Raw genomic sequence first — 15,710 nt, 5'->3', positions numbered from 1 at the left:
TGTTATCACCAAGTCTCATCCACGCTAAGATGCCAGGGCGATAAGGATCCATATCGGGGATAATTAACCGTGGGGTTCTTATTCTTCTTTCTACTAGATGATAGGATGAATATTAAACAGTCTATTGTTAGACATTCCGTTTGCTTTTACAAATACCTACTTAAACATACTGCGAATATATTCTAACCAAGTGGCCGAGAAAGAATGCATCGGTCGAATACAACTCGACCGATAGTTCTGGTCCCAATACCTATCTAGATAGATCGACAACCTCAGTGACACCAAGACAGCCGCTGTGTCAACCAGCGATGCAGACAAACACCCAAGCCATTGGAAGTGTCACCTGTTTGCTATAACCTCGTATCAAAGCATCTGGCTATTATTGGAATTTTCGATAATATGTTCGATCAACCTATGATCGAGAGAGCAAAAGGCCCTCTGATGCCCAGCCATATGTCGCTTACATGATTGGTCAATTCGAATTCTTCTTATCGTGGATTACAACAAGACATGTATAATTATCGCATTGAACATATTAAGTTCGGTAAAGGAACAATTGGCTTATTAGGCGTTTATTCCCGCCCATAACAGTCAGACACAACCCAGTAAGAAAGACAGACTTGTAAACGGCTTAGACTCGGCGATAGCGGGACTTTCCACTTGTTGACTCTCGTCCCTTCTCCATGACTTATTCGTCGTCCCCTTCCCTCATACGTGACTTGTAGACGATCAAGACGTGGCTTCCGTTACTGTTTAGCCATATTTTTCTTGATCCATATCTCAGATCATGGGGGATTTCTGTTCCAATCACTATCAAAGCCACCCAATATGAACCCATTGTGCTTCCCGACTCACCCAACCAAGCAAGTATATGAATCGCTGGACTTTGGCCCCATTGACACGATTGTTGAGCACTACATCCAGACAAATCCGACCTGATCTGAGATTCAAGAAATAGTATAATCTTGTTTCGAACAAGGCATCTCCCTTGACGGCATACCATTCTGTGTGTTTTTTCCAGGCGTCGATATAACTAGAAAGGCTTCACGGTGGTATCGAGATTGCTCCTCGTTCCGCCTTTACTCACCATGGCTGAGCTTGACTTGGCTACCAACGCCCATGGCAATGTGATGGGAGGAAGGGATGCATCGAATCCTTTGACAATAGCTCAGTGGAATGCTGCTCAGGTCACGGCGGGTGGTCTCGAAAGGCTTTTGTCGATCGTAAAATCAGAGGGAGAAGCGAACTCTACTACTCATTCCTGGATCACATTAGCAACTCCCGAGCAGATCAAATTGCAATGGACAAACCTCGAAGCGCTTGGCCCGCAAGCCACAACACTCCCCTTATACGGCGTGCCGTTTGCTGTAAAAGACAACATTGACGCTCAAGGTTTCATCACAACGGCGGCATGTCCAACCTTCCGTTCTGTCCCAGCCGCCTCAGATGCAACCGTCGTTTCCAAACTCAAAGCTGCTGGCGCAATCCTGATTGGCAAAACGAATCTTGATCAATTCGCTACTGGACTTGTCGGTACTCGGTCGCCTTATGGTGCTGTTCCAAACTCGTTTGATCCTACTCGAGTCAGCGGTGGCTCTAGTTCTGGTAGTGCCGTCGCTGTTGCCCGTGGAATTGTGCCTTTCTCGCTTGGCACCGACACAGCTGGTTCCGGTCGAGTCCCGGCTGGTTTGAACAACATCGTGGGCTTGAAACCAACGCGGGGAGCGATAAGTACTCACGGGGTGCTTCCTGCTTGCAGGACTCTCGATTGTATTTCAATTTTCAGTCTCACTGTCGCTGATGCGGAAACTGTACTGTCCATCGCCGAAGGGTACGATATCAGCGATGCATACTCGAGATCCCGCCACGATCCGAGCAGTGCCTCATTTGATGCATTCGGAGGCTCAGTCGAGTTATTAAAGCCAAAGTTGGCGATTTGCGCTTCTCCGAAATGGGTTGGACATGATAATCAACGTTCAGCATATGAAAAGGCTTTGATAAAGGCAGAGACTTTGGGCTGGTCCCTTGTCCCGATGGACTTCGATCCCCTTTTCCAACTTGCACGATTGCTGTATGACGGCCCGTGGGTTGCTGAGAGATACGAAGCCATTCGTGATTTCATAGAACGATGCCCTTCAGACGATATGGACCCTGTTGTGCGAAACATCATCGTCAGAGCTCAATCTCTATCAGCAGCAGATGTTTTTAGAGGTGAGTACCTCCGTAAAGAACTTACACGTAAAATTGAACACGCTTTTGCCGAGTTTGATGGTATCTTTGTCCCAACATCCCCAACATTTCCCACTTTGGACGAAGTCCATAAGAGTCCCGTGGAAGAGAACTCTATCCTGGGCACATACACCAACTTCGTCAACTTCCTCGACTGGTCCGCAATCGCCATCCCTGCTGGTTTTCGCGCGGACGAGCTTCCTTTTGGTGTGACTCTCATATCGAATCGTTGGAAGGAGCCTTACCTTTTTTCTTGGGCCAAGGCGTGGCTAGGTGACGAGAAAATATTCTTGGGCGCAACAGATGTTAGAGCCGAGGAATCTCAGAGCATGGTGCCTTCAGCTCCCTCGGACCACATTCCTTTCGCCATCTTTGCTTCCCACCCTTCCAGCGCTCCATCCACTAAAGGACTTGTATCTTGTGGTGGCAAGTTTTGTAAGAAGAACAAAACGTCCTCTCTATATCGCTTGTATTCATTGGACACGCCGCAAGGTACGAAGGAGCTCGGGTTGAAACGAGTGTCCGCCAACGATGGTGCAGAGATAGATATTGAAGTTTGGCATCTCCCAAAGCCGTCTCTTGCCGACTTCATATTGAAGTTTTCTTATCCTCTTGCGTTCGGGTCGATCCAGCTCAGCGATGAATCTTGGGTTCGGGGTTTCGTATGCGAACCCTGTGATTTTGACAACGTTGTCGATATAACCGAACATGGCAATTGGACAGCATGTCATGAATTATTGGAGACAAAGATAAAGCCGCCATCTGATGACAACCAGAAGCGTTTTATCTCGACCATCCTCGTTGCCAATCGTGGAGAGATAGCGGTTCGAATTATAGAGACGATACACAAAATGGGTCTTCGAGCTGTTGCTATCTACTCTGACTCGGATGCGAATGCTACCCACGTTAGCAGAGCTGACCTTGCACTCAAGCTACGTGGATCCTCAGTCTCTGATACTTACCTAAATTTGGATCAAATACTGGAACTGGCTATGCACTCCTCTGTCGATGCCATTATCCCGGGCTATGGTTTCCTTTCCGAGAATGCAGATTTTGCTGCCGCCGCTGAAGACAGAGGCATGACCTGGGTTGGTCCAACTCCACAGCAGATGGCTGACCTCGGACTCAAACATCGCGCTCGTTCAATTGCAGTCAAGGCCGGCGTTCCTGTCATTCCAGGTTGCGAGATGTTGCTCGACTCCCTCGAAGAAGCAATTCTGGAAAGTAACAAGATTGGGTTCCCACTGATGCTGAAGAGTACTGCTGGCGGCGGTGGTATCGGTCTGAGCTACTGTAAAGACGTTGAAGGTTTATCTGCAACGTTTGAAGTCGTCCAACGGCAAGCTGTTGCAAACTTCGGTGACGGGGGTATATTTCTTGAACGATATATCGAGCGAGCGCGTCATGTTGAAATTCAAATCCTTGGGGACGGTACTGGTCGCGTTGTTTCAGCAGGGGAACGAGATTGTTCCTTACAACGCCGGCATCAGAAGATTGTCGAGGAGAGCCCTGCGGGCATGATCCCGAAAAGTGTCCGCACAGAGATGAAGGAAGCTGCTCTTCGTCTTGCATCTTCGGTCAGATATCGAAACGTCGGTACAGTCGAATTCATATACGATCTTCGTACGAAGGAGTATTATTTTCTGGAAGTCAACACTCGGCTACAAGTCGAACATCCTGTGACCGAATTGGTGACTGGTCTAGATTTAGTGGAATGCATGCTCAACATTGCCAATGGGAATGCAACTCAGCTGTTCGAAGCCAACCTTCCGACCACAGGGGCGTCTATCGAGGTCCGTGTATACGCTGAGAACCCTCTTCAGAGCTTTCGGCCTTGTTCCGGTTGCATCACAGCCCTTGAATTCCCCTCTAGCCTTCGGGTCGATACGTGGGTCAAAGTCGGCACTGAGATCACCACTTCCTTTGACCCATTGATAGCTAAGTTGGTCTCGTTTGGAGCAGACCGCGAAGAAGCTATTGAAAACATGGTCAGCAGCCTTGCAGCTACTCGTATAGAGGGTGTCCAAACCAACCTTGACTATCTGCATCAAATCGTGTCATCTCCCATGTTCAGATCTGGCCAGTACACCACAAAATCTCTGGATGCTTTCCAATTCAAATCGTCTTCTTTCGAAGTCCTAGAGCCAGGAGCCTTGACCACAGTTCAAGACTACCCTGGCCGTACTGGATATTGGGACATTGGCGTTCCTCCTAGTGGCCCAATGGATTCCCTCTCCTTTCGACTTGCGAATCGGATAGTAGGTAATCCTCCTAACGCTGCTGGCCTCGAGTTTACTCTCAGTGGACCAGCTCTCAAGTTTCATTGTAATACTGTCGTTGCAATCTCTGGCGGTGTTGCTCCTGTAACAGTCGATGGCGTTCCAGTTTCCCAGAACCGAACCTTGAGTATCAATGCACATCAGACTCTGTGTATAGGAGCAATCGAAAAGGGCCATCGTGTCTATCTTTCTATCCGGGGAGGAGTCCAAGTTCCAGTCGTGATGGGTAGCCGGTCTACTTTCGAACTCGGTAAGCTGGGAGGGTTTGGAGGTCGCAAACTACAGCAGCACGACATTCTTCAAATTGGAGATCCCGGTATCTGTGTTAGCAAATCTTTTCATTCCACGATCTCAATACCTGTCTCAACTTACTCAAAGGCTTCTTGGATTGTAAGAGTGATACCCGGTCCCCACGGTGCTCCCTCCTACTTCTCTTCAGAGAGTGTTAAGTCTCTGTACTTGTGTGAATGGAAAGTCCACCACAACAGCAACCGTCTTGGTGTTCGTCTTACTGGTCCCCAACCTGAGTGGTCACGCAAGACAGGTGGCAAGGCTGGCTTGCACCCTTCAAACATCCATGATGCCCCTTACTCCATTGGTAGTGTCAGCTTCACTGGAGATGAAGCTGTCGTCTTGGGTTGTGATGGTCCCAGCCTCGGTGGCTTCGTGGTGTTCTGTGTCGTGTGCTCCGCAGACTTGTGGAAGATTGGACAGGCTCGACCAGGCGATACAATTCGTTTCGTTCCTATCGAAGTTGGATCTGCTATTGAGTTGGAGGAGCAACTTGACCAAGCCATTGAGAGTCTTTCGCCTCTTCCGATCATCGAGGAGGAATTCTCTGATAAAGCTGCATTGGAACAAATACTAGAGGTCATCCCCACGATCGTCGGTGTCATTGAACACGATGGCGAAGTAATAACCGCCCACCAAGCTGGAGATCGTGCTATACTTTTGGAATTCGGGGACGGATTAGTATTCGATCTTCGGCACAATTTTTCAATCTCTGCTTTCTGCGAGAATCATCAGAAGAAGCCTATCGCCGGGGTTGTAGAACTCACCCCAGGAATCTTTAGTCTCCACGTTACCTATGATCAAGGCCTTTCTCCGAAGCTGATACTGACGCGCCTTCGGGAACATATCCGCTCGTATACAGTCTCGTCCAAGATCTCTTCGAGGCAGATCCGCCTCCCTATCGCATTTGACGATAGTGTCAACCGCGCAGCCGTCGCACGATACACAGCGACTATCCGAAGTGATGCGCCTTGGCTTCCGAGCAACATCAACTTCTTAGAGAAGCTGAATGGTATCCAAAACCTAACAAAGGTCTTGACTGATGCAGAGTTCATTGTCGTCGGCCTCGGGGACGTGTTCATGGGTTCCCCTTGCGCAATCCCACTGGACCAGCGTCACCGTTTGTTCGGAACAAAGTACAATCCATCGCGCTCTTTCACGCCTCGTGGCGCTGTAGGTGTTGGCGGACAATACATGTGTATCTATGCCGCAGATTCACCCGGTGGTTACCAGCTTGTCGGACGCACAGTTGAGATATGGGATTCCAACCTTTTAGATGTCAAAGGCAGTAATGCTTGGTTCTTCCGCCGCTTCGATCGTATTTCTTTTTATCCTGTTAGCGAACATGTTCTTGACCACACTCCGAGATCTGAGCTTGTTCAAATTACCGATGGTGTTTTTGATTTGGCAGAGTACGAGACATGGCTTGAGGAGAACAAAGAGAGCATTTCCGCCTCGGCGTCTCAGCAGGAACAGGCCATTGCCAGCGCGCCCTTTTTAGAAGACTTGCTTTTGCCGTACCAAGTCGATTCATTTCCGAACGACCAGGATCCCAGCCCACGTTGTTCGGATATATCTGGCGCGCGAGTCAAGGCGACGATGCCGGGGCGTTGTTACAAGGTGATGGTAAAGGAAGGGCAGACTGTCGAGAAGGGAGATACCGTTGTAAGTCTATTTTCACAAACATTGGATGTGTTCAACTACTAACTTGTCGCAAGTTATGTATCGAGTCGAGTAAAATGGAAGTGGAGGTTTGCAGCCCCGTCAGTGGGAAGTGTTTGGCAGTGATGGTGCAAGCGGGCGTTCTGGTCCATGCTGGAGAGGACTTGATTATCATTGATGGATGATGGATTCTAGGGAGACCAGTCGCAATTACGGTGTATCCTCAGTAATTCTGATTGGCAATAGACAGTGTCTTGTTATCGCGACTACAAACCTTTCAGAGCGCACAGGCAGTTTATCACAGTAGAAGCAAGCATCATGTTTTGTGTTCAAGGTGTTGATTCATTTCTAATTATGACCATGTAATCCAGTATTCCACCTCTGGTCCGCCCTAACACTTTCCACCTCCCGTGGACTTTGGAGCCGATCGTGAAAGGGTCACACATCGCTAAAGTTTGAGAGCGCGACAATGGACATCTTGCCATGAACCCGAGGTTCATGGTAAGACGGTCACTGCAGCTCTCTCAAACTTTAGCGATGTGTGGCCCTTCCACGACCAGGACCAAAGCCCACAACCTACCTCAAAGCACACATACACGTGAGACCCGTCCGTCTCGACGTGACGGGCTCCGAAGAAGGTCATCCCTCCTCGCTGCAGTGACTAATACTACGTTAGAATAGAATCAAGCTGAAGTTTAGACGGCAGTACTTACCTCCATGAATGCCTGCACCTCTTCAGGAGCGGGAGTCGGAGTGTCGCACATCTCCAAGCGGTGAGAGATGTCCATCTCGTGGGAGGCGCATCACAAATTTCCAATTGATGAAAAATGTGTTTCTACACCAAGGTTAGTCAGAAGAGTGCGATGGTAAGAAAAGATGGAAAGGAACTAACCTCTCAAACTTTAGCGATGACAATGTGGAGGTTGTCGGAGCTATTCAACAGTTAGCATCGCATGGTAGCATAGGTCACTTGAATATACTTACTTGCAATCATTTGCAAAGTCAATGCGCAAGTACATGAAGTCGTACTTGCCGAAAGATGAAGCGTCGACAATCTTCTTGAGGAGAGGCTGATCTACCTTGTCCGGGATGTTTCGAAGCATCCCCGAAGGAAGGAAGTCAAAGGACCATTGGTCCATCTGTGAAAATGGTTGTCAGAAGAGTTCAAGATGTTGCACAAGAAGTGCAGTCAGAAGAATGAAAGAAATGAAAAGTAACTAACCTCTCAAACTTTAGCGATGAAGATGTGGTCAAACTCCCCCCGTGAAGAAGGACAGCAGCAGCCTTGTGTAGTGTGACACAGGCTTGAAGGCTGCTGCTGTGGGGGAGATTTGTCCCCCTCCCACAACGTTGATGAAGGTGTATTCAACGCTGTATGATTGTCAGCAAATTTCTCATAGGCGACTGCCAAGTGTACTTACTTGTGGAGGCTACAAGCCCTCCCTCGGGGGAGGGGGACAGATCTTGAAGTGGTAGATGAAGAGGCGGGGGATGGCTTTCGCCCCTCTCAGTTAATCATTGACGGGAGGTGTGGGAGGAGGTGTGAGAGGAGGAGGAGAGAAGAGGGTGGTAGGTGTTGATGTATGAAGAGGGAAGAAGAAGAGAAAGAGGAATTTGGTGGAGGAGTAGATATTTATAGGCAAAAGTGGGGACTATTTTTTGACAGTGATTCTGTGGGTGATGGCCGAGCAACAATGGGATGGGCAGAGGGCAAAGCGAGGGCAGAGCGAGGGCTAGCTCTGACGCGTTGCCATGGAGGCGAGGCCGAGAGGCGGGAGAGCGAGCCAATGAGCTTGGCCTCGAAGGTTCTAGATTACAATTGTTGGCCGTCAAGGTGATGCATGGATATCTGATTCACGGTGGTGGTGTGGTGGTGGTGGTGCTTGGCTAGATGGCCAGACCAACCCGTTCCCCTGAATCGAGCCACCATGGTATTGCTCAACAACCACAATGCCAAACCAAAATGCAATTGATGTTTCTGTATTATTTATATGATGCAAATGTTCTTGATGTTAATTTATTGTAGAATAGTAATTGTAATTAATACAATATCGAGTCACAGATATCCTGTCCATTATGCATGCACACCCAAGACACTCGCCAATTTTTCAATATGTAGCACTATTTGCACTTCCTCGTATTGTTCCAAGTATCTGCTCACGATGTAGTTTACTTGGTGTTTTGCCTGGCACCGCTGAGGCATCTCCAGTACTAAAATACCTGGTGGACGCGGATGCGGCTCAAGCTGCCCCCTTTAAAAATCCCAGGGCAACCGCCACAACAATTAAAAATGACATCTGAGATATGTCTCGCAAGCTAAAAATCGGCTCATCATTCTAAAAATTGTGTGCGATTTTTCCCAGTGTTCTGGTTCGCAAGATCACGGTCGAGTGTCCGAGGTGGTCGTTGATATAACGTCCACCCACCCCCACGCTCCACCAAGGATACCCACCAACTCCCCTGGTCTGACAGCTGCCACACTCGCATATCGGTGACCTGCATATTTGCTGCCCTGTCTGACAGGGGGGGCGATCGACCGGCAGCTGGAGGGGAGCTCAGAGCGGCAGATCAGCTGGAGCTCACCGCCCTGGCCAGTCCGTCTATATAAACGACTTCTCCTCCTCCCACCAGCACCTTTCTTTCTTTTCCTTCTTCATAACTGATGGACCGGTGGTCCTTGGAGATCAAGAAGTCCAAGGACTGCGAAGCATGTTGTCCCTTCCCATGGACTTCTGTGTGACCCTACCTCGGCAGGGCGGCAACCCAATTTTTGATCTCAAACCCACCTCTTTTTTCATTGAGCTCTTGGCCTTGTGCCGGGACTTGAAGAAGAAATTTGCTTGACGTTGATGTCTGTGATCTGTGGATGTCGACCCGTGGGCTGGACTTGGTGGGGTGTTATGTTTGTGGATGTTGTTGGAGCAGTGCATGATCATGGTCGACGTATGGGAAAGCATGTAGTTATTGCCGGAGATATTAATTACATTCTGCTATTTGCCATCTTGCCGTCGTGTCTTGTATCGTGTGATGATCTCGTAACGTCGCATCCTTCGTGGGCGATGATATTTTGTATTCTTGCCGCCCCCTACTATCCGTAGCACAGAGCTGAAGTCCAACACAGGCGACAGTCGTGGTTTCCTACTGTCCTTAAGACGTCACGATAGTAAATACTGGTGTTCCGACTCGACACGCCTCGCATTCTCCAGAAATTATTGACCCAAGGTTCTATATCGCTTCCCGTGTCACTCGTTTATATCATCACTAGTAGGCACTGTTGGCCAGTTTTGAATATTGTGTTTATTTCTTATCGGTCGTATTCTTCATTATTTCGTCGGTTTTCGGTCGTGTTTCGATTCGAGGTGGCATCGTAGATCATCATCCATAGGTCGGTCGGTACGTAGTAGAATACAGTATATTCGTGACAGCCATGTTAGACATAATAATACAATATTATTTTGGTCTATTCTCGTGCATTTCGTCTTGTCGGGCATCGGAAATTGTGCTGTCTGCTCTGGTGTTTGCTTTTCAGAGGGGCAGTTCTCGCGCTTCTGCACGCATGGACAGCTGCTAAGGCCCACGCAACACTCTCTGGTTTTCTGTGTTCTTCCCTCGTACCCTTTTAAACCAACGCCAAAATCTAGTATCGTATCGAGTTCTTTGTTGCTGTTGTTCTGGACATATTTCTTTCTCCGTTGTTCTCGTCAGAATATCTGTTCAGGTCAGTTCTCCCTTGTTCGGATTCCGAACAATGAACAGTGCATTCTAACACCACCATAGCTTTCTAGCTTACGTTTGCTCTATCCAACTGTCTCTACTGGAATCATCTCTACGCGAACCTCTGCAGTCCCTATTGCAACTCTCAGCCGACAAATCAACATCCTCGCTTTCCAACTGTCGCGACCTTCCAGCTAGATCGCAATGTCTTTCAGGCTAGTGCTCGTCTTTAAGGAGGACCGTCGCTGCTTCATGCATCTGGCAGGTTGGGATGCCTTCTTCGTCTACTGGGTCTTGTTCGTAATCGCGCAACGCTGGGTCCTAATACTACAGGACAACTACATTGTAATCAACGAGGTCTGGCTCTGTGGTACCAACCAAAGAAGCCGCCATATTCTCCCTACCATGAGAATGCTTCACATTGGTCCTCGCTTCTAATCTTCGCTAAAGTCATGGCGGCTAGAAGCATGCCAAGTGCTTACAGAGGCTGGCATCGTTGACTAGGAGTTTCGCAAGGCTCTGTCGTCTTTTGGCGAGTCCCGAATCATGGCGCACCTCCAGATCTTTTGCGCTGCAATCAGAGTATTAATTATTCAGAAGACCTTGCCGAAGTCATCGGCTGCAGAGATGTATTGTATTGCCTTGCAAGCGCGGCTTTGGAGGACTTGGGCATGTCTACCTGGTAAGCATACTCTACAGCCTGTTCGTTGAACAGTACAACCCCAAGACCATTGTTCTGAACATTCAGGATCCCACTGTATTTCTTGGACTTGCGAAAGAATCTCTCCCGAAGTAGATTCATCGATATGTATCCTCGCATGTATCTGGTACGTCACGAACGACAACCTCTCCTATTACAGTATCATTAACAGTATTAGATCTTTGCTGTATCACAAATTTATACACCAAATCTGGGTTGGTGGTTACCAAGCGCTCTTCTGCTATCTAACAGACGCTCTCGAAACGAGTCTTGGCGAGTCTTTTTTGTCATGTATTGGCCTCAGGGGCATAATCACCACGGACTATTGTCGATGGCTTGATCTATTATGTATGGATCTGGAACGGCACAAGTAACTATGCACTTAGCTATTAGGAAGAATCAAACTCGGTCCTTCTGTACAACGCCACTGTAACTCTGCTCCCTGTCCAATGTCTACTGACCAGTACAGTTTGGTCGTTTAGATGGCATCAATCGTTTCCACGGTGGTATATACATCTCCTCTTACTATCATCCATCAAGACGGCCCTTTGCTAACCTATTGTCTCGCTTTAGATTCTACCAAGCTCTCCAAAAGCTCCGAAGCTCTATCCGCGCCCCCGAGCTCGTTTAGTTCGTCTCCCAAGCGTCCTGCTCTCTTGACATACCCTTTATCGCATAATATCGTTCTCGCGGCCTTCCGAACCTGCTCTGCCGAAGGAGTATCTGTCTTCAAATCGATACCCGCCCCAGCCCAGTCGACACGAGCAGACGTATCCTTCTTGTCTTCTGATTGCCCTGCGCATATCAGGGGTACTTTATGGGAGAGTGCTTGCGTTATACTTCCATAACCGCCATTGGTGATGAGGAGACAGAGTTGCGGTAGGAAGAGGTGGTATGGAATCCATTTGACGTATCGTACGTTTGGTAGATCGCCTACTCTGGACGTTACCTCTTCCACGTGAGGCGTTGCCACCACCAAGAGAAGTTGAGGGTCGTTCGAGAGAGCCTCGATGGCTGGAATGATCAACGATGTCGGATCCATGGCCAGTGTTCCTTGTGTGATGCCGACAACACGAGGGTGAGCGACAATTTCATCCCATTGAGGAGGCAATTGGACATAGTCGGTCTGGATCTGGGTGACTGTCGGTCCAACGAATTTCGTGTGCTTCTTCTGCTCTTCTGGCTTGGGAAGTAGCTTGAACTCCAACGAGGGAGACGACGCTTGGATGTGAAGAAAGGGGCTATAGGTGAAGGACTCGATGGGTTCACCAAACGGCAAGTTTTCCAGTCCCAGTATTTGTCTTTGGGCGTTTATCACGGGCCTCAAAAGATATGGCAAGAGAATCCATTGACTGATGAGATGATGCAGGAAATTCCAGATCAACCACAGCAACGACGTCGAAGGACTCTCCCCAGATACGGACTGCGGAGCGCCCCAGCTGGACATGTACATTGGAATCACGCCCAGAGTCGCATAAGTAGGGATCTCGCCCAGATCGTACATAGCCCTCGCCCCGTAGGGCATCACGTCGACCAACAGCAGATCTGGTTTGAAGCCGCCCCGCAATACCCGACGATAATCGCTCACTTGAGCGAGCAGTCGAATCTCTAGGCGGTTGTACATCTTGTCGAGGATTCCAGTCTCGTTGTTGTTTATGAGGGGCTCATCAACAGTTGCAATGGCTTCTGTTGCGACAAAGGTGGCTCCCACTGCTCGAACGCGGACTTCGTTGTCGGCGCTGGTGAGCCATACTACTTGGTGACCTCGACGGACGAGGGATTGGGCCACGGCTTGCATTGGGTATGCGTGGCCCGCTGGGTAGTGAGAATGTAGAATTATTTTCATGATTTATATAGTAACAAATGTTGGACGACGCAGAGGTTGTGTAATGTTGAATCTGTAATTGGGGGGACTTGTGGTGAGGTGTTGCTTGCTTACATGGCAACTTTTAGTGACTGTGCACTCTATACTACGTGGGGCCAGAAGAACATGGGGTAAATAGCAGCCAGAATGATGTCTGACTTTGGATCAAATTAATCAACTAATTGGATGCTCAGAAGGGCTTCCTGGGATATTTAGATCAGTCCAAAATCAAGTTTGGGCAAACTGATCCCTGGTTCTTTAAAGTTAGACTTAAGGTTCTGATACAGGATATCCGTCACCAGTAAGGCTACCCTATAGTGTGCTGCAAACATTGACTGAAGGATTAATTATGTAGGTATCTGTCTATTAGGCTCGTATTCTTTAACTAGTTTGAAATCTGTATTTTTTATAATATTGAATATCTTCTGGGAGACTAAATGATTTGAACACTGTGGTTCTTTCATACTGTCGTAGTTTTTTGGAACAACATTGAATCTCCGGAACACCGAGAAAAGACCCGTTTTGGTGGCCTCAACTTCCTTTCACCCAGTACAGCATCAGAACAAAACGGACAAAAGGATCACGATAAATACAACGGATCCTTGATCATGACCAATATCTGTAAACTACTACTAGATCGTGATTAAACTACACATCCATTTGAACACACGCAATGCCTTTGGTTTGGGTCCAGAAGCGGTCTGCTAGGAAAGCCAAAGCTCCCTCCTACGTTCAACATCTACACAAGTCGACCATCTAGACACCGCTCTATCCTACTCTAAAATACAGCAGCTTCGCTATTTACTCTCATATGTCCTTCCTCTTTCTCTCGACCGCCCCATTTTATTTACCCCGATATCATACCGAAATATCTCCTTGTTCCCCTCCAGTGGCCTCGGGAACAGCCTTGTGCAACGAACCGCTATGACGTGTGAAGTCCCAGGGTCCGGGCCTCAAGTCCGCACCGAGTGCTGCCCTTGTGCGTGTCGACACCGTGTGTACGAAACATCTGTGCTCCTCTGGGGTTGACTCGTGTCAAGTTACTGTTAGTCACTAGTATCACCGTTGAAAGTAGTGGCGCTTACTGACATGGTCCGCATAGACACGGAGCATAAAGAAGATCGCTTCAGTGAAGCGCGGCTAATGCAAATTCAACATGCGGCTGTTGATTGATCAGAGCGGAATTGATGGTCATCGCGACTTTTCTGCAGTAGCTTTGAGCCGACCAGTTGAGGTTACAGGCTGGTCAATATTTAGAAACCAGAGGATGCCGCAAACCCAACAACTCGGCAAAAAGGTCAAGGAAATCCGACAGGAGAGTTGCAAGATATTAGCTGCGCCCATGATTGCTTGACGACTATTGTCGGGCAAGATGCCCTTGGAAGACACGGCCTTTCTATCGAACGCGATGGGGACAGGATCGGGCGGCAAATGCCCAGGAACAGACGTACTGGCAATAATAGTCGGTTGACTTACACCACAGCTCCCTTTGTGGGTAAAAGCAAATTGAGGCTGAGAGGGCATGTGCGACAGGAAAATCACAACTGATGGATATCTTCCGCAAGGAACGGCCCCAACAATGCTAGTACTAGCAGCAAAGGGAAGTTCTCTTTACCAAAGAAAAGGTAAGTATTGATCAAAGGGTCTGCAGGCATGATGCTGATCAGCTGCCGTTAGACGCATCCACGTTGGACCGCCAGTGTTACCACTGGTATCGTCCCGGCCATCAGTTAGTTACCTCCAAGATGGGAGGCGACATTGATCAGCCTCTATCCAGGGCTGGTCATAGTTCTGGCAGAATGCAGAAGCAATGTCACTAGGTTCTGTGTTGCAGACTTGACTACGAAAGTCACAACGATGCAAGGATATCTACAAGAAGTAGAGGTGCCCATTTGGTGGCATCTCGGCTAGGAGCTTCAGCTTAAACGCAGTCGGCCTCCTTAATATCAACCGGGGATCTGGTGGCATATGACAACCGGGCCATTGTAGCCAGCTACGCGCTCGTGGGCACTTACAACAAGCCTTGAGTCCTTCTCGCTGGCTCTCTTGGTAGACTGTGTTATTGCAGGGCTGCCACAAAGTCATTCCCATGCTAACATCACAGTGGCCCTTACATCTAGATCGTTTGGGAGCATACAACCAAACTTCCCTGTGTGCAGCAGAAAGTTCATCTGGGAGCCTTGATTCTTATGGAGGCGAAACTCAACCCATTCTCTCTCTCCCGAAAAGGACTCCTATTCACGATCGAATTCGGCCAGGAGCGCTCGGTCAAATAAGCGAACTAATTACAGTCTACGATTCCGCCTCTATCTCGCCATGTCCATCACATGGAGCCTCCTCTGATGACCAACTACAATATACTGGAACTAGGGGCGTGTGGCTTGTCTGATGAAATCCGGGTGGGCCGTTGAGTCCATTTTACCTTGCGGACTCCTGGGACCTCTCGATCTACTCGAAAGAGATGCCGTCTTTGTCATCCTGAACTCATAAAGTAGAACCCCCTGCCTAGTAATACTGTGCGCTAACGTTGGATTAGACAGGATTCCAATACGCGATCAAGACGAACAAAGCGCCAATCCTGACACCTCCGAAGCATTTGGTCTTATTGTTGACCCCCTGTTCAAGACCTGCCATCTAGAAGCATGGTTGAGTTGAGCCACACGGCATCCCCTTCCAACATATCATTCTAGCCTCAAGACCCGTTACACAAGTTTGGCGGCATCATGACGAGTAACAAGGTTGGCTGCAGCCTATGATATGACGGACTGGTAGTCTTTCGGTGAACCCTTTTCTTGCCCGCCACAAACTAGTTCTACTTTATTTCAAGATGTACGGTAATCTTCCTCCATGTATTCATTATGCCTAGAGATAGGTATTGTACCATGATAATATTCAAGTTTCTTCAATATCTACCACACCAGTGGCCAGTTAAGACGCCGTCCCTCTATAGCCGCAATAAATACTCCTTTTC

At 48.5% G+C, this 15,710-nt stretch overlaps 3 protein-coding genes across 3 annotated transcripts; 1 reads left to right on the top strand and 2 right to left on the bottom strand.

Moving 5' to 3' along the window:
* Positions 1-1,088: 1,088 nt before the first annotated feature.
* Positions 1,089-6,646, top strand: FPSE_01375 (uncharacterized protein; the record flags this gene model as incomplete). Its single annotated transcript, XM_009254495.1, has 2 exons — positions 1,089-6,464; positions 6,518-6,646. 2 exons carry the CDS (start codon positions 1,089-1,091, stop codon positions 6,644-6,646), a joined length of 5,505 nt encoding a protein of 1,834 aa, XP_009252770.1.
* Positions 6,647-7,356: 710 nt separating this feature from the next.
* On the bottom strand, positions 7,357-7,600 carry FPSE_01376 (uncharacterized protein; the record flags this gene model as incomplete). Its single annotated transcript, XM_009254496.1, has 2 exons — positions 7,357-7,393; positions 7,446-7,600. 2 exons carry the CDS (start codon positions 7,598-7,600, stop codon positions 7,357-7,359), a joined length of 192 nt encoding a protein of 63 aa, XP_009252771.1.
* Positions 7,601-11,431: 3,831 nt separating this feature from the next.
* On the bottom strand, positions 11,432-12,673 carry FPSE_01377 (uncharacterized protein; the record flags this gene model as incomplete). Its single annotated transcript, XM_009254497.1, has 1 exon — positions 11,432-12,673. The coding sequence occupies one exon, from the start codon at positions 12,671-12,673 to the stop codon at positions 11,432-11,434; it is 1,242 nt and encodes a 413-aa protein (XP_009252772.1).
* Positions 12,674-15,710: the final 3,037 nt, after the last annotated feature.

Source organism: Fusarium pseudograminearum, chromosome 3 (assembly GCF_000303195.2).
Source record: "Fusarium pseudograminearum CS3096 chromosome 3, whole genome shotgun sequence".
Lineage (NCBI taxonomy): Eukaryota > Fungi > Ascomycota > Sordariomycetes > Hypocreales > Nectriaceae > Fusarium > Fusarium pseudograminearum.
Note: the sequence above shows the minus strand (reverse complement) of the source record. Positions and strands in the feature narration are given on the sequence as shown.